Below are 24642 nucleotides of genomic sequence, written 5' to 3' on the forward strand. Positions count from 1 at the left end.
TGGAAGAAGGAAGTATGAGCATATGCCCAGTAGTAAAAGTTGACAGAGAGTCATGCCTCGATGCTTCTGACTCCATGTCTGCAGGAACCCTTTTCCTGCCTTTAGACTTCTGAATGTCCTTAATTGGTTGGATTTTTGTTAAGGATTGATCTGTGGTGGGTTTTTTCCTTTCTTTTGTTTTCTTTCTTTCTTTCTGGCTTGGTTTAATATAAAGCACTCAGACGTTCTTTCTCACACAGATCCCTTTAACTCCCCCAAGCCCTCTCACTTCTGTCAAGTTGCACCAGGAAATTTAAGGTCTAGCCAGAGGCCCCCAAAGAGTTAAAAACTCAACCATCCTGCAGGAGTAGAAGAAATTGATGTCAAAAACAGATGTGCCGCTGTGGGCCTTGCTGAATTCATAAGTCAGGATAAAGCAGTATGTATGCATGCATGTAAGAAAAAAAAAATCTTGGCCAGCATTGTAGAGAAATGAAAGGTCTCATCTGCAATTCCTCTTCAGGCCTCACTGGCCAGGAGCCCTGGTGAAGGGCTCCCGAGAGATAGGTGGCCTTGACACTCCTAGCCATTAAGTCAGAAGACCCTCTAATCCCTTGTTTTCATTGTTGGTGCTCTGCATAGAGCTGCTTGCACAGAGCCTGCCCGTTTTCATTGGCTTTGGGGATTGTTATTGGAGGGCTGACAGCTGTCTGCCAGGCTGTCTGAAACTGCCTTCCTACGCTCTCTGCACTGTTCCACTTCACAGAGCTATTGTCCTGTTCAGCCTTTCCTTAAAATCTTTCCCAGCTGTATCCTGATATGCTAAACCACTTAAATTAGCTCCAGATTGTTCTGTTTATTTTATGTTAGATAAGTGACAGAATATAGTCCCAGCAGTAGGCCAAATGGAGGGTGGAAATGGTGGGGGGGGGGTTGGGGGGAGTCAGGGGACACTAGAGCTTTAATAGCGCAAGGGGAGTTCCAGACAAAACGATGTGGCACAAGTGTGATGCAGTCACTAGTCCTGCCATTCATACATGACCCAGATCGTCTGGGCAAGCACAAATTTTGGATCTGAACAGCAGAAAAGAAAAATCAGGACCCTAGTACAAAACCTTACTAGACTAAAGCAAAAATATCTATTACAGGGAAAACCACATCGAATCTCTCGGGTTGGTTTCTATGCCAGTAGTGATAGTAGATACTCCTATCACACCTGATAGGAGTATCTGTGGAGACTCGTCTCCCTTTTCGAACCATTCTGTAGGATTGCAATGAAATGTCACTGTGGGCTCAAACCTGGCTGGGGTGCTTTAATCTCCTTGCATGCTCAGTGTCTGAAAACACTTGCTTCCATGCCTGAATTTAAAGCTGGAAACACACAGCTTTTAAATCACCAGCATAGCTGCTTTCCACACAGCTGCAAGTGAAAAATCCACAATGGCCTTGACCTCCTCTATTCCTGCTTGCCATCTGTGCAACTGTTTAACCATGGCCTCTCCACTGTAGGGCCAACTTCTAGCAGGGGCTCTCTACAAGGTCCTTCCAAGTGCTTTACAAAAAGTGGTTTTGAACATAATAGATTCTCTCCTAGGATGAAGATTTCATGGTTTGTAGGAGTAAGCCCAGATATAATATGAGCAATGACCTTCCAGATGCTTGAACTCAGCTAAAGCACACAAGCAGTGCCAGCAGCCTGCTGGGCTACAGTGGTCACTGAGTGCTTGTCTCTGGTAATTCAAGACTCCCTAGTGAAGATACCATGACTCACTTCTTCATAGCTGGGCCACTCCTCCCTACCCTGAGCCAAAGTCCTTGAAACCCTGTCTACCATGTGCAAAGGTGAGAGCCGGGTCAGGAGTAGTTTTTAAAAATGCCCTTGGGAACTGCCTTTCAGTTTCCTTTTAGGAAAATAATCTCACTGTATAATATTTTAAAATGACAAAATCAACTGGAGAAAAATAATTACCCTGTCAAGGTCTCTTCTGCCCCAGTGGAACCTGCCTTTGGTCTCCATGAAGGTCCAGCACAGAGCTCTCATCCCTCCTCCTCTTGCCATGTTGCCTTGTTGGCTTTTGACTGTGTGCCACCATGCATTTTCCCCTGGGTTAGGCTTCTTATAGTTGTGTTCCTGCAGAGCAGAAGCACGTACTGAACTTATATCTTCTGTTGCCATGACATAAGCAGCTGTGTGGCCTGGGAAGCCGTTAATCAGGGCCTTTCAAGTCATCATTTTCTCTTTAATTCTTACCCTGCACAGTGCACTTCATGCTTTTGTTCTCATTCAGACACAGGCTTTAAAACACAGGCAGACATCACAGGGCCCCTTTACCTGTTCACATTCAAACCATGACATAGCCTTCTCCAGCTAGCTAAGATGGAGTAAGCCAGTCAAGGCTTGTCTTTCTCATTGTGGCAGCTGAAAACTGGATAATGCAGCAAGTAGACTACCTGGGACTTCATAGGGCAAATGGGGAATGAGTGATCTCTGGGTCTTATTAATTCCTATGATAGAGTGAGCTCTGTGCTTGTTTTCTGTCCTCTGTCTCTCAAGTCTGACCCATGAAACATGACGCAGGCAATGACAGCACTCTCTTGAAGAAACCCCTACTTCTAATAATGCAGAAGATATCAGTAATGTTCTGGATAGCATGGGAATTCTCATTTCTCATGTCTTCTTGGCTCCGTGCTCTGTGCTCTCTGTTCTGTGCCCTTTGTCCTGTGTTCTGTATCCTGTGTTCTGGGCCTTATGTTTTGTGCTCTGTGCTGAGCTCTATTTTCTGTGCTCTGTATTCTGTGCTCTCTGCTCTGTGTTCTGTGCCCTGTGTTTTGTATTCTGTGCTCTCTGCCCTGTGCTCTGTGCTCTGTCTTCTGTGTTCTGCACTCTGTGTTCTGTGCTCTGTGTTGTGCTCTATTTTCTGTGCTCTGTATTCTGTGTTCTGTGCCCTGTGTCCTGTTGCTCTGTATTCTGTGTTCTGTGTCCTGTGTTCTGCCACACAGACCTATGGAGGCACAACAAAGGCTTGATGACTCTTCACTCAAGTACTAAACTAATCCAGGTACATGCTAGCAGAGGGTTAGGACTAAACCATACTCATCACCACTGTCCACAGACTGTAAAACATGCTTGTGCCCTGACTCACAGCCTGGGTGCCTGCACAAAAAACAAACTCACTCCTTGAGAAAGTTCTAGAACAACACAGTATTACAAGTGTTCAGGATACAATTCACAATTAGCTCACAAAGAACTGACACTCAAGGCAAAAATCTAAGTGTAGATGGCCATGTTTGAGATGGAATTCAAAGATTAACATTTTTATTTTAATTATTATTATTATTATTATTATTTTATAATTTCATGTATGTATGCTTTGTATACTAACATCTGTTATCTCCTACCTCCCTACACTCCTGCCTACATCTGCCTTCCACCCTCCCCACCAATCTCTTTCACACAGTCATCTCTATTTGTTTTGTGACCTACAAAGATTAACCAGGGTTGTATGTATGACCATGACTTTAAAGCTGCCTATTGGAACCTGGGGGGCTCATCAGAGGTTAGAAAACTAAAAACAGTGTTTCCCCCTCTCGTAAATTCTATTAATAGCCAGTAGTTCATAGGTAAAGGGTAGGCCTCTGTGAGCCTTTCTCCCCTTCTTGACTGAGTGTTGACAAGGCTGGTCTTGTGTGGACCCAGTGCAGTGACTACAGTTGATGTGAGTTAATGGTTCCAGTACTTGTATTCAAGTCTAGGGATGGCGTTTCATAGCCCTCCTTCCATCTTCTGGCTCTGTGTCCTTCCTGCCTCCTCTTCCACAATGCTCCCAGAGCCTTAGAGGGGCTGGTAGAAGTGACTTGGTTAGAGTAGGGCCACGTATTCTCTGCAGTGAGTGCCCCTAAGTCTCTGTAATCACCCAGCACACTGTAGGGAGAGGCCTCTCCAAGCCTCTGAAGCTGCTTCTGTAAGGTCAACAGATTTTTGCAGCCCTTCTCCATGTGATGATGGCAGCAGTCTTGAAATGAATGGAAAACAAAAGTTCTCATTAGAGAAATTGGAGCTATAACCAAATAAGCAAATTAAGTCAACAAATAAAATATTTTTAACTGAAAACCACCATGCTATTGAAATTTAGAAAATATTGTAGTGGCCCAAATGACAGTGAAAAGTATCAGTGAGCTTCAAGATGGGCCCATTGGAATTACACAACTTTAGTGGTGGGGGTTAAAAAGGATCTGCATGACGTTAGATTACTCAGAGTAAAGAAATATTGATGCAGAAAATATAATGAAGGAGTAATGTCTGAAAATAGTATGAATTTAGTGAAAGGTTCTATATAGATTAAAGAAAGTCAGAAAAACATCTACACACAAACTACAAGAAAACAACACCCAAATCACAAACCACTGAAAACTAATTCTTAAAGGGAACAATCCTATTCTGTAAAAATTTAAGTCCTGGGACCAAGGGTATAGCTCATTTGGAGCTGCACTACCAAAACTCTGGATTTGATCCCCAGCACTGCCTCAGACAGCAGCAGTGGTACACACCTGTAATCCCAGAATTTAGGAGGAGGAGTATCAGAAGTTCAAGATCATCCTGGACTTCATACTTGGAGCCTAAATAAGATATATGAAACTTTGTCTCAAAAAGATTTTTTTTTTTAATTTAAAATCTATACTTTATGTTTGTAGCATTTCCTTTCACGGTGGAGCACAGGGCCTCACACAAATGTTCTTCCACCAAGCTGCACGCTCAGTCCAACTTTATTGGTAGCTGATAAAAACCACAAGGAACTAACTAGTGGATGGGTGGAGGAGTGTGGAGCTTCCCACAGTGTGTAAGGAATGTTCCCACACACACTTGCATAGACGGAGAGCCAACACATTATGCTGAGAAAAAGGAAAGAAACTAGGCTAAGATCATACTGTGGGATTTTTTTTTTTTAAGTACATTTTGACAAAAGCAAAATTTGAAGGATGGAAAGATATGACTAGTGCCAGGGACTGGGGTTGGATGTACAACTTGACTACAGAGACGTCTCAGAGAGTCCTCCTGGGGTGCTCCATTTCTTAAGTATGGTTGTTGTTATGTGGTTGTCAAAATTCATGGAAATGCATATAGAACAATTGGATTTTTATTATCTGTAATTTTAAAACCAAAAAAGCAACTGCCAGCACACCATTTCATGTCTGAGAGAGTTAATGTATTTTCATGGCAGTTGGTGTAATCCCTTATCTATTTTGAAGTCATTTTCCACTTGATTCGTATTTAAACTTTCTGGAAGCCAAAAGTGGGATAAACAATGAGGCAGTCTCTCTGGCTACATACAGAAAGCTTTCTGAAACTAAACTGTGTGTTTCCTGATGGGTGTTTTATAGGATCAGCTTGGCCCAAAAGACTCCACTGAGAAATGGGGTTATCAAAGTAAGGGCCTGTAAAATTAAGAGACACCCACTGGCTCCAGAACATATCTACTGGTTTGTGCACATGCATGCACATGTGTGTTTTATTTATAAGAAGCCAAGTCAATATGATGCACTGATGAAAGCATGAGTGAACAATCTGTCATGTCCCAAAAGCCCATGATAGTTAGAAGAAGTCTATCTGTGCCCCAAGACTCATCCTTGATGTGTCCTGAACCAGACAAGGGAGAGTGGCGAGTATGGGTAGTTCCCATGAAGCAGACTGTGTGCATTCCTGTGATGGTAGGAAGAACTTTGCTACTTGTGAAAGTTCTTCTCCAACCAGCCTCTTCTCCAAAGGCCAGCACATTCAAGATGCTTGCTCCGTTGCAAAGGCATCCAGTAGCTGACCAGAACTTCACTCTCTTCTTTTGAAGTTATGTCATTTCCCACCTTGCTTATGCTCTTACCTTTATGGGTCTCACTAGTCTTTTATACAAATCTGTAGTGTAACAAAAACTTGGCTTTAAGATACCTTTAAGGGAACCTCAGTTGAGGAAATGCCTCCATCAGATTGGCCTATATGAAAGTCTATAAGGCATTTTCTTGATAATGATTGATGTGGGAGGACTCAGGCCATTGAGATCAGTGTCAGCCTTGGGCAGGTCCTGGGCTATATAAGAAGCAGGACCAGCAAGCTATAGGGGAGCAAGCCAGTAAGCAACTCTCTTCCATGGCTCTGTTTCAGTTCTTGTCTTCAGGGTTCTGCCTCGAATTCCTGTTCTGATTTCCCTCAGTGATGGATTATGGCATGGAAGTATAAGCCAAATAACCTTTCTTCCCAAGTTGCTTTTTGTTAGTGTTGTTTTTGTTAACAGATTTGTTTCTGGTTGGTGTGTATAAGAATTTGCCTCCATGTAGGAATGCATACCATACACACACAGAGCCTATGGAGGCCGAATGGTCATTGGATTCCAAGGAACTATAGTCACAGACAACTGTGAGCCACCATGTTGGTGCCGAGACTAAGAGGGTCCTCTAGAAGAGCAGCAAGTGCTCTCCTGATCATGGAGCCATCTCTCTGAACCCTCAGTCTGTGTTTTATCACAGCAATCGAAACCAATATTGCTTATCAGCTCTAAAAGAAATCCAGTATACCCATTACCAGTTGTTCTCATTCCTGCCCCTCCCAATCCTGTAATCATTATCTGCTTTTTTTTTCTGTATAGATTTTTTCCTGTTTTGGACACGTCATATAAATAAAACTACACAGTATTTTGTCATTTATATCTCATTTTTGATTAGTGTAATGTTTTCAAGGTTCATCGATTTTGTACATTTAATACATTAGAGATTCATGCTTTATTGTATTTTATTGTGACATAAAAGTAATTAATATATATAGACCTTAAATTTAGCCTTCTGAGGAGCTGCCTAAATGTTTTTCCAAGAAGCTACATAGTGTTGCATTTCCAGCAGCAGCATAATTGCTTCTAATTGATTAACATTGAAGCCATCAGGTTTTTAGTATACTTTAAAGTGGCATCGCCTGTGGTTTTGGCTTATGCCTACTTAATGACAAATGATGTTTAGCATCTTGTTATGTGCTTGTTGTCCATTCAGCTATCTTTTTTGGAGAAATGTTTCTTTGTCTCTTTGTTGTTGAATTGTAATGTAATTGTCTTTAGTTTTTAATGTATGTCATGAAGTAGGGATTGGTCATGGTTTGTTTTGCTTTTGACGTGGTGTTTTGTTTTATTATTCAACATAGTCTAGCATCATTTGTTGCAAAAACTGTTTTTCTCCATTAAGCTTAGCACCTTTGTTAAATTTCCAACACTTGCACATGTACAGAGTAACTTCAGATTTCAGTGTTCAGACTTCGAAGTGCAATGTAAAACTTCCTTTTTCCTCTTAAGTGAATCCAGGACCGCCTAGTCCCCTGTTCTGCTGTGTGGAGGCAGCCTCATGTTATGGCTTGCATGTCCCTTCCCAAGATGAAATTTAATTTTCACCGTGTCTATATTTGAGTGACAGGGACTTTAAGAAATCATGTGGTCATGGATGGAATTAGGCTGTTACTGCAGGAATAAAATTGTTGTAAAATCTCTCTGTCCGAACACCAACAGCACAGGCTCTAAGAGCAACAATCAATAAATGGGACCTCATGAAACTGAAAAGTTTCTGTAAAGCAAAGGATACCGTCATCAAAACAAAACGACTGCCTACAGATTGGGAAAGAATCTTCACTAACCCTTTATCTGACAGAGGACTAATATCCAGTATATACAAAGAACTAAAGAAGCTGAAAAGCAGCAATCCAAGTAATCCAATTAAAAAATGGGGAACAGAGCTAAACAGAGAATTCTCGACAGAGGAATATCGAATGGCAGAAAAACACTTAAAGAAATGCTCATCCTCATTAGCCATCAGGGAAATGCAAATCAAAACGACCCTGAGATATCACCTTACACCCATCAGAATGGCCAAGATGAAAAACTCAAGCGATAACACATGCTGGAGAGGCTGTGGAGAAAGGGGAACCCTGCTCCACTGCTGGTGGGAATGTAAACTGGTACAACCACTCTGGAAAGCTATCTGGCGCTTTCTAAGACAAATAGGAATAATGCTTCCTCCAGACCCAGCTATACCACTGCTAGGTATATACCCAAAGTTTGTTCAAGTACACAAAAAGGACACTTGCTCAACCATGTTTATAGCAGCTCTATTTGTAATAGCCAGAACCTGGAAACAACCCAGATGTCCATCAACGGTGGAATGGGTACAGAAATTGTGGTATTTTTATACAATGGAATACTACTCAGCAATCAAAAAGGAGGAAATCATGAAATTTGCAGGCAAATGGTGGGATCTAGAAAAGATCATTCTGAGTGAAATATCCCAGAAGGAGAAAGACAAACATGGGATATACTCACTTATATAGACCTATAAGATATGATAAACATAATGAAATCTATACACTTAAAAAAAGATAATCAATTGAGCGGACATGGGGTAAGATGATCAATCCTCGTTTAGAAAGACAGATGGGATGTGCATTGAACGTATGACAGGAGTCTACTGAGCGCATCTGAAAGACTCTAACTAGCAGTGTTTTCAAAGCAAAGACTCATGACCAAACCTTTGGCAGAGTACAGGGAATCATAAGAAAGAAGGGGAGTTAGTCTGATGGGGAAAGGATAGGAGCTCCACAAGGACCAAATATATCTGGGCACAGGGTCTTTTCTGAGACTGACATTCAACCAAGGACCATGTATGGATATAACCTAGAACCTCCACTCAGATGTAGCCTGTGGTAGCTCAGTAACCAATTGGTTTCCCAAAGTGAGGGGAACAGGGACTATTTCTAACAGGAACTCGATGACTGGCTCTTTTGTCTCCCCACCCCCGAAGGGAGGAGCAGTCCTGTTAGGCCACAGAGGAGGGCTTTGCAGCCAGTCCTGAAGATACCTGATAAAACAGGATCAGATGAATGGGGAGGAGGTCCCCCCCATCAGTGGACTTGGAAAGGGGCACGGTGGAGATTAGGGAGAGAGGGAGGGAGGTACTGGGAGGGAATGAGGGATCGGGACACGGCTGGGATACAGAGTTAATAAAATGTAACTGATAAAAAAAAATAAAATAAATAAATAAAATGTTTTTTCAGCATCTAAAAAAAAAAAAAAAAAAAAAAAATCTCTCTGTCCTATCTCTTTAGTTCTCCTGTTTTCTGCCATAGGATTATGCAGCACTGAGGGGGACCTTTACTGGACCTGCAGGCCTGGACCTCACAGCCCACCAGAACCCTAAGCTGCTGCCTTTATAAGTCATTCATCCAGTGGTTGTCTGTGTTAACAAAAAACAATAACTGCTTTCAGTCTGTGCAGGTCATCTCAGTTAATTTATAGTCTCCTTTCCCGGCTCCTCTCCAAGAAACCAACACACCGGAGCTGGGGTGGGAGGTAGGAGTGCCTGGTCCATACAGTTCTCACTCCTACACCTGCCTAAATGGAAACATTCCTGGTCCCGCCAGACCTCCAGTTTCGCCCATCAAGACCATCCTGGGCCTCCCTTTGGCAGAGACTCTTTGAACCACCTCCACATCCATTTGTGTGCTCCTCAACAACAGACAGAACATTCATGAGTGGACTTGAATTTCCTGTGCTCGATGTGGTCTGCCTTTCCTCTCCTGTGCAACCAGTGATACCTGCTGCCACCACACTACACTTGGCACCTGAAAATGCAGAGCCTTGCTGTTCCCTCCTCTGCCCCCAGTCTCTTCTAGGGTATGAGATAGGCCTTCCCATAGACCGTCATTCTATGTTGGGATAGGATTTCCAGGGCCATGTGGGGTGGGGCCCAAAGTATCTTTTTAGGGATGCAGCTACATTTTCTTGCTTTTTATGCTGTCTTCTTCCCTGCTCTAACTAGCTCTGAAAAACTGCTTCAGCCCACTCATCTGTTGACTCTCCATCCCCAAAGGACAAGCATTGACTGTCCTGATTGCTTCCTGGGTTGAGGTGACAGAATTACAAGGAATGAGAAAAACCTAACTATCTGGAAGCATTATTGCAGTGGAGATAAAAAGCCACCAAAGGCATTCTGTTTGATTTATGGCTAGCTTTTGTTTTTTGTTTTTTTTTTTTTTTTTGGTTGTTGTTGTTGTTGGGTTTTTTTTGTTTGTTTGTTTTTGGGTTTTTTTTTGGTATTCAAATCTAACATCACTTCACTGCAGCATGGATTTTATGTACATTTAAAGATGATTCTGGAAGAAACATCTGTGAAGATTTACCTTATATGGATACATACAGAATCAATGATGTGAATAGAAAAGATTTTTTTCTTAAGTCTAAACTATCCTTAACTGTGCCCTGAGCCTTTTCAGTATCTAAATGATGGGGTGGTATTCATTCTAACATTTCACTCTGTTTCATGTAGTATTTTTCTTATATGCAGGAACGTGGATCACTTGATGTTAGAAAAGCAGGCACAGTGTATGGCTTATCTTTAACACTCAGGTCTTTCTTCTTACATTCTTCCGTAGAGACAGTCTCTGGATTCCTGAAGCAGATTCTAGCCTTCTCAGAGACCGGATGCCACTCGGATCCGTAGACTGCAGTGTGAGCCAGTTTAGGCCCCTGTGCTGGTCTCTGATAGGTTGGACTACATGAGCCTGTTGTGACTGCTCAGAGACATTTGTTTTGCTTAGGCAGATTGTTTAGTCTTGGTTTCATCCTGGTTCATGGCTGTTTGCATGTTTTCACTTCCCATCTTGTTTACCTGCTCTCCTCTTGCTGGGCACAGATAGGAGCCTGCTTCTCACCTTCTCGTTTCCAACTGTGCTCACTACAATGGCTCTTCACTTGCTTGGGATTTCTGATGTCACCAAGTCTCACCCTAACTCCATTGCACTGGTCAGAGAACTGCTTTTGGCCATATGAAAGTATAGTGTTCTGGGGACTCACAGTTTCCGCTTTTTGGCCTTGGAGCAAGTGTTGTCCCACAGATCTAAAAGATCTAAAGAGAAAATCTTTTTCTTGCACTCTGTAGCTGACATTTTTAAATTAAACTGCTTCATGTCTGGCTTACAGAGTTATTTTTGTGTCTGCCATTGAGTATTTCCTCCCTCTGTTCTTCAGAGAGAAGTGCTGGCTGATTCTTATGGTATTTGTCTGAATCTCTAGACCTGGAGAGCCTTTAGCATCTGGCAAGGCATCAAAGAAGTACTCTGGGGAAATGGCCACTCAGTTCAGTTCACTGACCTTTCTGAGTAACCCTGAAGAGATTCAGTAAAATACTGACATTGAGTGTGCTATGTAATTTACATCAGCTCTGTAGATTTTGACACATTTAATTTCTATTCCTTATTTGGAAGCATAAAAAACAAAGTAGCCTATGCTTGCCTAAATGGAATATTCTAGCATTCTCTGATTTAGCAATCCCTGAGGCCTGCTGGCCTCAACCTTCATTTTCCTCACCATGTATGTTGGTAATACATCCATTATCTGGAAACAAGTCTGTTTTCTGTTAATAGTTTTTTCAGTGTCTTCCTGCTGTCCCAAGTGTGCCAAACATTCAAGTACTTCTGTTGTAATTGGTTTATTTTTTCTTAATTTGGTGTCAGTGAACGATTAAACAGCAGTCTAGTAAAGAATTACCTCATCATCAAGAATGGTTTTTAGGTGTGGAAGAGAAGTTAAATGAGTTTGTCAGTAAACACTAATACTTCTCAGGGGCCTAAAATGTAGTTTTGCCTGGAAATTTGTACAAAAAATATTAAAATTGAATATTTCCTGTGGAATCAAACATGGGAAAGACAAGGAAGATTTTTTTTTTTTTTTTTAGACTAGAACACACATTTTGCACTTTGGCTTAGCACATGTGATTCTTCTCTTCTGAACCACATATTCAAGGCTCTGGGAACAAAGCTTAAACTGAGTTTTAGTATGCTTTCCAAGAGCAGGCATCTTGCCACCCTCCTGCTGATCTTACAACTTCATCTAAGGGGCTCCCAGGTCTATGGGTGTCATGCTTTACATTACAAAAACCTTACCTGTGATCAGAGTGCTTTAAATTAGAATACTTTTCCAGTTCCCAGTACCATCATGACTTTCAGAGAACAAAACGTTTTGGCCTTTGAACAGATTTTTGTGTCTTTTTGCCCTTGCAACATTTCAAAGAAGAGATAAAAACCTCAGTGGTCTCTCATCATCCCAAACAGCGACATTCCTACCGTCAAAATGAGGAAGTTGCTTTATTATTGCAGCACTTACAGTCTTTCTCTTGAATCCCACCAGTCCTGGTTTTGGCCTTCCCTCACATTCATCTTCCTTTATCTCAGCTCTCTGATGGCCACGTCAGTTATTTGGTGAATGGCTGCCAAATCGCCTACTTTCCCACAATCCTCTTGGACCTCTCAGCAGGATCTTCCCTTGCTGACTGCTATTAAAATCAAAAGGGCCAAGAAGTATGAAGAAGTATGGAGCCAGGAGCCCAGGATCACAGCGCTTTTCTCCCCTGAGCAAAGAAACCACCATCAACCCCTACAGATACTCAGATGAACATCTGGATGAATATTCAGCTCCTGATGCTTTATTTTAACCTCAGGCTGTTATGACTAAGCTACAGTTAACTGATGAACTTCATTTCAACCCATGGAAACAAAAAGGAGTCATCCTGAGTTTTCCCTAATAATAACAAAACCATCATAATTCATTGTAATCGTCTACTTGCAAGAAATCACTCACAATGTAGCCTGTAATCTAGAAAGCTCTCAGTACAGTACCTCAAAATGTAGCTCTAACATCAAAGTTTAGACTATCTTTAATGTCTGGGTAGTGCTTCAGTGCCAGATACTGTATTAAGGTGGTTTTTTTTTTTTTATCTTGGCTTCCCAGGCTCAGGAACTGAATATCCTACCCAAATACGTAATCCTATCCTTGAATCTGTTTCAGTGACTTTAGTGAAGTGTCAGTAACAATGGTGGAAATAAGTGACAGCTGTCATAAAACAACTAGGTGGATCTTTGTTCATACCTAGCCATCACTGAGTTCTTGATTTTTTTATGAATATAATTCACTGGGCTGAGGGCAAGGTTCAGTTACAGGGCCTCACATGTAGGAGACTCTCAGTTCTACTCCCTGCACTACAAAAAAAAAGAAAAGAAAAAAAAGTTTCCTAATTAGTCTTTAACTAAAAGAGACCTTGACCTTGATGTCAAAAACCTGTGTAATTGAATAAGGCCCTTGTACCACCTGCTCCCTGTGTCTGGGCTGTCTAATTTGTAATGATCATGTGTCTGCCCTTCTGGTTTCAGCGCAAAAAATAATTATTTTGATTTATTTGTAGCTGCATGGGTTGGTAGCCATGGAAGCCAGAAGAAGGTGTCACATCCCTGGGGGTTATAGGCAGTTGAGGGCAGCCTCATATGGATAAAAAAAACAAAAAAACAAAAAAAAAAAAAAAAAAAAAACCTGTGTCTGCAGCAGAAGTGGCAAAGCGCTGTTAACCACGGAGCCAGCTCTCCACCTGTCTGATTCCATCTCTTTTGAGAGGTCAGGTTATTGCTTACAAAGGAAGAAGAGATCCTGACTCTTTTTCTCCCTTATACCATGAGAAGGGTTTGTGTGTCTCATACATAGGCTGCCATATTCTAGAGGTAGGGAGGCCCTGGCCCATGGCAGAACTCAAAACAAGTTGTTAAGGTGTGATCTGGAGAGCCTCTTGCAGGCCAGTGTTTTCCAAAGTGTCCTTAGGCAGCTCCCTTAAACCTCAGCGCGACTGACCATGTATCAGGCGGGGCAAGCAATTCTCATAGTTACAACAATTACAAACAATTCTCATAGTTTGATACTCATTTACATCCTCACCGGGGCCCTGATGCTTCACTTGTTCATTTGTCTATTAAAGTACCATCTTCTTTCTATAAGATCAAAGTCAGACAGTGCTAGGCAGGGACTTAGAAAACTGTGTGATGTCACAAGTAAATTTGAAGTATCTTCACTCACTATTTGGAGTGGGTGGCTTCTTTTTCATTTACTTGTTCTGTTTCTGTTAGCTGGTCCTCTGTGAGGTCGTGCAAACACAGACAGCAGAGCTTCATCCTTAGTCCCTAGGAGAAGAGTTATGGGGGGGGAGCCACAAAGAGCCAATAAGGATAAATACCACCAAAGTAATGGAGATAATGGCCTGGGAGAGATTTGGGGTACTAGGTTACAGGTTCACAAAAGATCTGACATTTAACCTTGAGTCTGAGTCCAGCAGAAATGAAAAAGGATGTGTGTTTATGTGAGGAAACCATACATAAACGTTAGTCTGACTGGTCATGGAATAGTCTAACAGTGGAAGAACTTAGTTGTATGTATTGAAGCATGTGGGTTCCCACAAAGCAGGTTTAGGCCATGTGTGTAAAGGATTTTGTCAATGGGGTTGAAGTCTGAACTTTCCTGTCATGAGGAATCAATTGGAAATGTAGATGTGTCATGATGGGTCTGGAGCTTTACAAGAACAGCAGTGCTGGCAACATGATAAAACCTACTTACCCCAGAAGCCCTGGCAAGGAGTGTGCCTTACCCAGGACAGTGGATGCAAGGCAATAGGCAATGAACTGGAGAAATGGTTTGAATTTATCCATTAGTGCATGTCCAATACAGGCAGAAGTGCTTAAATGTGGTGAGATGAATGTCAGCCTTTTGAGCATCTGGTTTGATGGCTACTTTCTCAGAATCTTTTAACATGAAAGTATTGAATTTCCCTAGGTCTCTAGAAAACACTAAGTCGTGGGCATAAACTGATGTAGAAAATGAATATCAGTTATCAACCAGCAGTATAGTTCTGGGACAGAGGCTTCCCCTTTGCAGAATGATGTTTCTCTACATCTACACATCACACCCACAATGGTGTCCCTCATAAAGAGAAGCCTGAGCTCTGGCGAGAAAATGAGGAAGGACTCTTTGCCTTTTGGGTTGGTGAGAAGAGGAGGAAGTCTTGGGGAAGCCTGGGCCAAAGCATCCTTAGAACAAGAGGCAGAGATTGAGCTGGTGGTTCAGGTTAACCTCACACGGCAAAGCCCCTAGACAGACTGTCTCGGGGAGGGGTAGTCAGTACTAAGAATTAGTGTTGTTGTCATAATTTAATTTTATTTTTTTTATCAGCTGAATACAGATGTGGTGTCAGTTTCATGGCCTTAAATATTTTTGCCCAGATCTTCAGCTAACAAATGATTTTTCCATGATTTCTGACAGCTATTTTTATTTAATAATGAATAATAAAGTGAGATTTACAGTCTAAATCTGACAACATTTGTTTTATTTTGACAGTTCTTTCTAGACAGCAAAGGTTTTATAATTAGGTTTTGTGTCTGCCAGAATGTTGCTGGAAAAAAAAAAAAGATTCTCTGAAAGGAAATAGTTTCATACTTTTCAGCCTGTAATGCTGGGAGTGTTTGATTTGGGAGTGTTTGCATAAGTCAGTAAGGAAATGAATCTAAACTCTCTTTTGAAAAATGAATTATTAACAAGAGAAATTTAATTCTGGCCATGTAGAGAATTAGGGGAAGGATGGTTGAAGTATGGTATTTCCATAGTGCTTGTAAAAATCTTTGTCTGGATCAGTATAAGAAACTCCTTTTTGTACTCTGCTATGTAGAGGTGCCACGCCCAGATGATGCTGAACTTTTCTCACATGGCCCAGCTGCATGCAGTCAGCTTTATGGCTGGAGAAGCAGGTGGAAATCACAAGTGTGTCCATTGACAATGCTTTCCTCTTAAAGCAGTCTTGAAAAAAATGGCAGAGGAAGCCATTTTGCCAACTGATGGTAGGATAGCTTATCATGGCTAATGGCAGAAATATCACGATGAGCTGATCACAAAAACACACCTCCTCACGGCCTTGGCCCCTTGCCACCCGTGTGGAGACATGTCCAGTCCTTGTAGGAGCAGCAGTGGCCATAGTGTTTTCCTCTCTGACTCACTCCTTCGGACTCGGATCAGATTCCAGACACACCTGACCTTGTCCCCACCACCTGCAATCTCCACCACTGCCATCATGCAGTATTTTCCATTGAGCACACCAAGTATTTGGAATGGATAGACACATTAACTAATATTTCAAAGAGCTGTGTCTGCCTAGAAATGAAACAACGCCATCATCTCTCATGCTGTGGCACTTCTGTTTACAGTGGTGTAAACAGCGGAGGAGGATAGAGTCTGTGCCGCCCCAGCCGTTCATGGCATCAGGTCGTGAGCATTCCCTTCTTGGGCATTTCTTAAAAGTATTTTTGAGCTTATAATACAATTACATCATTTCCCCCTTTCCTTTCCTCCCTCCAGACCTTTCCATGTACCCCTCCTTGCTCTCTTTCAAATTCACAGCCTCTTTTTTTCAGTTATGTTATACACATATATGTATATACATATATATTTGTAAGTGTATAAAGATAACCTGCCCAGTTTGTATAATGTCACTCCTATGTATGTTTTTGGGGCTGAGCACTTGGTATTGGATAACCAATTGGTGTGCCCTTGGTGAGGAAAATTATTCCTCCCACTCTCAGTGTTCTTGGCTTCCGATGAAGTTTGAGTACCTGAATGGTTTCTTCTCTGAACTGCTGGTCTATTGGATGTAGGTGCCTGATGCCCTGTGACAGTGACATGGAATGTATATTTCATAAATTTGCATGAGTGATTGAACCTTGAATTTTGGGTGGGGGAGAAGATCCAATATGGAATGCATAGAGAGATGGCTCAGTGGTTCAGAGAGCCCTTACAGCTCTTATAGAAGACTGGAGTGTGGTTTCATTAATCCACATAGCAGCTCACAATTACTTGTAACTCCAGTTCCAGGAGGTCCAATACCTTCTTCTGACCTCTGCAGACACTTGCACACATGTTATGCACATAAACTCACAGAAGAACACACATATACATACTTTTTTAAAAAAAATCTTTTAGAAATTGCAATGGAGTTTGAAGAAAAGGTCTTCTACACCTTTGATATCAACTGGAGAGATCCATTTTTCAGCTGTGCCCACACTAAAGTGGTGTTACCTAACTCAAAACCTTCTACACTCCCCTCTATGAAGCAGAGCAAGGAACCAAACGTGTGTGTCAGAGACTTCATGAGAAGCCACTGTGATGATAGAGCCTGAACATCTTCCCAAGACCAATAAAGAGTCCCCTGGAAGCCTCTGTACTCCTGGTGTCTCATGAGAAGAATGCACTAGCTCTCTGTTAGGCTGATGTTGCTTATGGAGATGAAGCCATTTTATAAGCCCACTCTGCACTAGAAATGTCACTGCCTGGTGCTGTACAGCAGAGATCTTGGGGAATCAAACAAACCATTGGAAGCCTGGCTTTCCTCCTCCTCCCCTCCTCCTCTTCCTCCTCCTGCTCCTTTTCCTCCTTCTGTTCTCTTCTTCCTCCTTCTCCTCCAACTTCTCCTTCTGCTCCTTCTCTTCTTCTCCAAGTAACAAGACCATTATAATCTAGCCTGTTGGAGTGGCTGTGGGTGTAATGACAGTCATTACTATTTATTGAACACTCAGGCACTAGGAGCCCTGGCAAAAGTAGTCATAAGTGGTGTAATTTCACTCTCACTTTAAAACAGGAGGAAGGAATTATTATCTTCATAAGGAAGATGAGGAAACTGAGGTAGCATGTTTTCTCTGGTCACCCATCTAGTGAGCAGCTGGCGTTTGCTGTCAGTTATGTCTCTGATGTACCCATCTTAGACTTTGAGATCCTGTGAAATCTGTGCCTGGTGTGGAGTTAGTGCTTACTAACTTTGAGTTATTGCTTCCCATACACACACCCCACACTGTATGCTAGAGTCCCCCATATTCACTGCTTAGCAGTATACTGTTAGTCTGCTATGTCCACTATGGTCTGAAAATAGTAAATGGAAAATTCCAAAATAAGTAACTTTCAAGTTTTAAACAGCACTCCCTTCTGCAAGTGGACTTCTAGTGCAACGAAGTCTACTTCCTGCTGATACGGGAATTGTTTCTTCATGCATCACATAGTGTGGTAATATAGTGCAAGAGAGAAACCATAGCCACATAGCTTTTTGATTTTGAGATTGGGTCTTTCTGTATCATTTAGGTTGGTTTCAAACTCCTGGGCTGAAAAACATCTTCCTTCTTCAACTAGGACAACAAACATGTGCCATACCCTTTCATTATTTATTTTTAAAGATTTATTTATTTTATAAACAGTGTTCTGCCTATATGCCCTGCAGGCCAGAAGAGGGCACCAGATCTCATTATAGATGATTGTGAATCACCATGTGGTTGCTAGGAATTGAACTCAGGACCTCTGGAAGAGCAGCCAGTGTTCTTAATCTCTGAGCCATCTCTCCAGCCCTTACCCTTTTTTATATAGCTTTTTGTAAAAATAGTATAGTTGTTCTATTTTATTGTTATTGTTGTTGCTATCTTACTGTGCCTAACTTTACTTTATGGGGCTGTAGAGATGGCTCAGCAGTTAGGCGAACTGGCTGCTCTTCCAAAAGAACTGGTTCAATTCCCAGCTGACTGTAACTCTAGTCTAGAGGATTCATACCAGGCACGCATATGTTGCACAGACATACTTACAAGCAAAACACCCATACACATAAAAAATAAAAATAAAATAAATTGAACTTTATTTTAGGTGTATATATAGGAAGAAAGCAGAGTGTGGTTACCTGGATTTCAGGTATCCACTGGATGTGTTAGGACTTCCTCCCAGGAAAAAAAGAGGACTGTGTGAAATGTTCTATGAAGCAAGTCTGTCCTGCCACCTTCCTGTGGCTCATTTGGACAACAGTGGTTTCAGAAAGCAATGTTTAGATATAATATATAAAGTTATAGTATATAGTATACAAAGTATACTATATAGTATATATAGTATATAAAGTTACCTTAGCACCTGGGTACTTTGGAAACTAATATGATTCTACAAATTTGGTATATAAGAAATATCACTGCTTTATTTTTCTATAGTCCAAACTCAGTGCTTCACTTTGAGCCCTCCCCTGGCTCCTGAGATAACCAGGGTCAGTGGTCCTTGTGATTTCTACCCTGTTTTCACCAAGGCCCTTCATACTTATGTCATCTTTGAGCAAAACCCTTCTCTTTTCTGGTATGGCGTGCAATGAAGCTTCCTCTTGACATCCTGTCAAGAAGGGAGGGATTGTTGTCATTTCCTCCACACAACTTCACTGTTTGCAGGTTCTGAAGAAACCATTACTTTTCACATGTAAGAAAGGGCTCAGGTCACCCAGAAAGTGGGTTGGTAATTCAGAGGCCAGTCTCAGTATTAGAAATCTCCACCACTACCACCTTGTGTCTCTCTTTGTTTATTCTTTTGTTTTTGTTTTTATTTTTTGAGATAGGGTTTCTTTGTGTGGTCCTAGTTGTCATGGAATTCATTCTGTAGACCAGGCCTGCTGGAACTCAGAGCTCCACCTGCCTCTGCCTCTAGAGTGCTGGGATTAAAGTTATGTGCAGCTATGTTCATCCTCCAAGATTAATCTTAAAAGGTCTGTGTCCTCTCCTGAAGGGGCTTTGAGTCACTAAATTACCCTTCCCTGAGTTTTCTGATTTCATGAACCTAGTGAACCCACGCTCTTATGTTCTTGTACTCTTCATTGTTGTCCAGTGTATATAAAACTCCTGCTTGGCTTTGCCCAGGCCTATCTACACTGTAGAACTCATAGAGGATTAAAGATTATTATCAGGTGTCATGCTGGAGCCTGGTTATTTCTGGTACTGGAAGTCATTGTCCAGTGGGAGAGGAGTAGAGAGTAGGGGACAGGGGAAGAGTTTTCATCACTATTCTTCAAGAACCATTTAACAAGAGTTACCTGTAACCTTCTATTCTTAAATATACTAAGAGTTAACAGCCAGGGGCTGGAGACATGGCTCAGTGGTTAAGAGCACTTGTTACCCTTGTTGAAGACTGAGGTTCGGATCCCATAACCCACATGGCAGCTCACAACTGTCTACAACTCTAGTTTCAGGGGATCCAATGCCCTGTTACAGCCTCTGTGAGCACTACATATATGTAGCACATTTTCATGCACACAAAATATTCACAAGATAAAGTGGAAAAAGTTAACACCTGGGAACTATTCCACAACTCACTTCTAGTGGCTAGCCCACTCTCCCCATCCCTAGGCAAAGTCCTTGAAACCCTTCCTACTTCAGGCAGGGTCAGGGGTAATAAAAGCGCTAACATTCAGAGAGACTTCAGCCCTCAAGAATGTGTATTTCTTGGGGCAGGTTCAGCCCTCCAGAATGTGTATTGCTTGGGGCAGGTAGTCTGGGAGGGAATGGTTGAAGAGATGACTCAGTGGTTAAGAGCACTAGCTGCTCTTCCAGAGGACCTAGGTTTAATTCCCAGCACCCACAGGGTAGCTCACAACTATCTACAACTGCAGTTCCAGGGAATCTGACACCCTCACACAGACATACAAGTCAAACACCAATGCACATATAAATAAAAATAAATAAGTTATTAAAAAAAAAGAATGTGTGCTGCTCTTGCAGGAGATCTAGTTAAGTTAGGTTTACAGCACCCAGCCACATAAAGTTGTCTCTCAATCGCCTATAACCCCATCTCTGGGACACCTAACCTCCAAAGGTACCTGCCTGCATTCATATGCTCATACATACATACAGACACACACTCCATATAATTAAAAATATTTTTTAAAGAGAGGTACGTACCATTGTCATTTTTCCAGTAACTACCAACCAGAGAAAGTCCCAAAGATAATGAGTTTTTCTGAGAGCAGAGAGCATTGCAGTGGGAATATGCTTTCTTGGTAACTATGAGCACTTTTACAGAGGTTGACAAGTGGGATATTTTTTAAATGAAAACTGAGAAAGATTGCATAAGTTATTTTGAAACAATAATCCTTGGCCACAGAAGTGAGTAAATAGAACAGCACTAGTCCAAGGTTGACATTTATTGGGTGGGTGTCCTTGCGGGAATATTCTTGTATAAGATCACCATGACACCCCAACCTCCAAGATTGTGGTTCTGGGAAGGTCTTTGAGCTTGCTCTCATCGCGTGGCATATGTGTTTTCCCTCCTTCCTAATCTTAGCTTCACATTCATTACACTCTTGTTTGTTAGGGCTTGACACAAGAGACTCCATTTTGATATCTTCACCCACTCATGCCAAGGCTTACCTGTGTTTCAGACAATGGTGGGCAGACTATGTCTGGAGGCAACAACTGGCCACTTCGAGGAAGAAAAGGGACCCTGTGGGAAGGAGGTGTCCGAGGAGCAGGCTTTGTGGCAAGCCCCTTGCTGAAGCAGAGAGGCGTGAAGACCCGGGAGCTCATGCACATCTCCGACTGGCTTCCAACTCTGGTGAACCTGGCTGGGGGAAGCACCAATGGAACCAAGCCTCTGGATGGCTTTGATATATGGAAAACAATCAGGTATCTCCATATCTTGTCCCATTCTTTGCCAGAAACTCCAGCAACTTAACGTGATTGATGGAGAATGACCACTTCCCTTTCAAATATTGTCATTACATATTTTTGAGTCTTATGTTTGGGATTTTGGTTCTGTGTTTTATAGAAAGGGTGGGATTCTCTTGTAGGCTTTTACAGCTGAGATTTTTTTTTTCTTGTTATAGGATAGTGTATTGCTAGCTACTTGCAGGATGCTAGGGTACAGGCCCTGTTGCATGCTAGAAAAATGGAGTGTACAGAGAATGAAGCACTGGGATAGGGGAACTGAGATAGCCTGGGAACACAGTACAGAACTAAGTTTAGTCCCACACATTAATGGGTGTGGGTGTTTTATGAGTACTTACTATGTGATGCTCTCTCCTCAGTTCTGGGAAATCAGGAATAAATAAGTCAGGCAAACCCCTGGATCTCAAGAAGCTTGTGTTATGTTTTACCAGGGATCAGAAAGAAAAGTATTGAGCCAGTAAATACATAAGGAAGCAAGATGACTTTGCGTACTTTGGGTGCAGATAAGTGTGAAGGCAATAAACAGCGTGCTCTAAGAGGGAGGCGAGAGTGTGCTGGAGCAGGGCCTGTCTTTAGCCTTAGGGACAGTATGTCCCTGTTTCTTTCCCACAGTGTGGACATGTGATCTGCAAGAAAGGGAGACCTGGGACTGGAGAGATGGCTCAGTGGTTAAGAGCATTGACTGCTCTTCCAAAGGACCTGGGTTCAGTTCCCAGCTTCCACGTGGCAGCTCACAACTGTCTGTAACTCCAGTTCCAGGAGATCTAACATCCTTACACATACATACTAGCAGGCAGAACACCAATGTACATAAAATAAAAGTAAATAAATAATTAAAAGGGAAAAAAAAAAGAAAGGAAGACACATGCTCTGGAGGCTGGAAGATGCTTCACTAGGGAATGGGTAGAAAACATTTTATCTAATTTATTTTAGCATATGTTTTATAACATATGTTTGTGGGTTAGTTCCTAGATGCACTTTATACATACAAACACACATTGGAAGTACTGATTTTACTGAAGCAAACAATGGCTTGTGCTGTGCTTTTCAGCCTCTCTGGGGTCCTAAGCTCTGTTTGAGGTGGCTAGTTGCCTTTCCTCCTTATGGACCTCCCCATGATTCTCCCAGCTAAAAATAGTGAAATTTTAGGTTCTATCTGTAGGAAATCCACAATAGAGGATGTAGGAATAAAGGACTATGATGTACATGGCTCATGAAAAGGTTGTGTATGTGTGAGTATTTTGTATATGTGTGTGTGGAGGGGGGTGTTCAAACAGACTCCAGTATTAGCAATATGAGAAGCTGGGTAAGGAGCATAGATGGTCTATTACTATGATTTTTATAACTTTTTATAAGTTTGAAATTATTTCCAAATAAAATGATTTTTTTTAATTAGAAAGGTCTGGCAATATTTGGTCTGCATTCCCACAAGGCTAACCACCAAATGGAATCAGATAGTTCTGTCTTCCTTAGATGAGTGTTGACCTTCTAAGTCATCTGTCACCAGTGCTCCTAGCTGCTCACTGGCCCACTGCATGCACTGGTGACACCTGCCTCGCTTTTAGTTAGCAGCTCATGTTCACAGAGTTACTGTGCCAACACTCTGCATGTACTGAGCCAGTCCCTATACATTGGGCATATACCTTACTTCTTTTCTTTTTAATGTTCTCAGTTTTTCTGTAATCATTTTAATGTTTAAAAAATAGGCAGGTACTGGGATATCTCAGTAGATAAAGGTGCTTGCAGCAAGCCTGACAACCTGAGTTTGATCCCCAAGATACATATGGTAAAAGGAGAAAACAAAATTCCATAAGCTTTCCTCAGACCTACACGCTCAGCCGCATGCACACCTGCACGACCTACACACTCAGCCGCATGCACACCTGCATGACCTACACACTCAGCCGCATGCACACCTGCACGCTGTGGCACGTGCACTCTCCCAGTCCCCTCCACACTAAGCAGATAAATAGATACACGTAATTAATTCTTAAAATCAGGGTTTATGTTTGGCAGCCATTAATGTATGACCATGACAGTTAAGGTCCTGTAAGCTTTGGAAAGATGGAGGATTTGCTCAGCTGAGTCCTTCTGCTTCCTAAAACAGGGAAGACGAGGGGAGGGCTCTGCTCTCCAAACCTAGTGAAGCGCTAATCAACCTTAAGACTTTGTTTGAATGATTCTGCTTCTCCAGGTTCCAGGTTTTCCATGGGGAATGTATACAAATTTAAGGATCATTGTTTAAAGAGCAAAACTAAAGGGAACTGGCCCATTTTTCAACTTTTTAAACTAGAGATACCCTTGAACAACACTGAGTCTAAGGTCACCCCTTCACAGCCAAAAATTCACATTTAATTTTAAAACTTATTTAACATCTTTATTAACAGTAGGCCTAAAACAAGCAAGTTCTAAACATTCATTGTAGATTAAAAATTAATTTCTTTTTTTAAAAAAATTTCGATTTGACCATTTTTGAAACAAAATACAAAGGTATATTGAGAAAAACAAGGCTTTATTGTATTATGTCAAAAATAAAACATCAATGCAGATGCTGAGACTTAAGGGCAACCTTTGGGCAGAGTGCAGGGAATCTTAGGAAAGAAGTGGGAAACAGTAAGATCTGGAGAGGACAGGAACTCCTTAAGGAGAGCAACCGAGCCAAAAAATCTGAGCACAGGGGTCTTTCCTGAGACTGCTATTCCAACCAAGGACTATGCATGGAGATAACCTAAGACCCCTGTACAGATGTAGCCCATGGCAGTTCAGTATCCAAGTGGGTGGGTTCCATTGTAATGGGAACAGGGAGTGTCTCTGACGTGAACTGATTGGCCTGCTCTTTAATTACCTCCCCCTGAGGGGGAAGCAGCATTACCAGGCCACAGAAGAGGACAAGGCAGCTACTCCTGATGAGACCTAATTGACTAGGATCAGAAGGAAGGAAAAGAAGTCCTCCCCTATCAGTGGACTTGGGGAGGGGCATGCATGCAGAGGGTAGAGGAAAGGAGGGATTGGGATGGGAGGAGGGAGAGAACCACAGGGGGATACAATATAAACAAAGTGCAATTAATAAAGAAAAAATTTTCAATGCTAGTACACATATGAAAAAATTCTGGACAAGCCTATGCCTTGCTTGCTGCTGCTGCTTCCATTTCCTCTCTCGTCTCTTCTCCTCTTCTTCTTCTTCTTCTTCTTCTTCTTCTTCTTCTTCTTCCTCTTCCTCTTCCTCTTCCTCTTCCTCTTCTTCTTCTTCTTCTTCTTCTTCTTCTTCTTCTTCGATTTTCAAGACA

General features: G+C 41.9%; 1 protein-coding gene across 1 annotated transcript in view; it reads left to right on the forward strand.

Annotated features, from left to right (window-relative positions):
- Arsb (arylsulfatase B) overlaps nt 1-24642 on the forward strand; it is a 188776-nt gene that overhangs the window by 82487 nt on the left and 81647 nt on the right. The window contains exon 5 of the mRNA XM_060385574.1: nt 21070-21313. Coding sequence (XP_060241557.1) covers nt 21070-21313 — 244 coding nt within the window. The remainder of the gene's footprint in view (nt 1-21069; nt 21314-24642) is intronic.

The sequence above is a fragment of the Meriones unguiculatus genome, chromosome 6 (assembly GCF_030254825.1).
Source record: "Meriones unguiculatus strain TT.TT164.6M chromosome 6, Bangor_MerUng_6.1, whole genome shotgun sequence".
Taxonomy (NCBI): Eukaryota; Metazoa; Chordata; class Mammalia; order Rodentia; family Muridae; genus Meriones; species Meriones unguiculatus.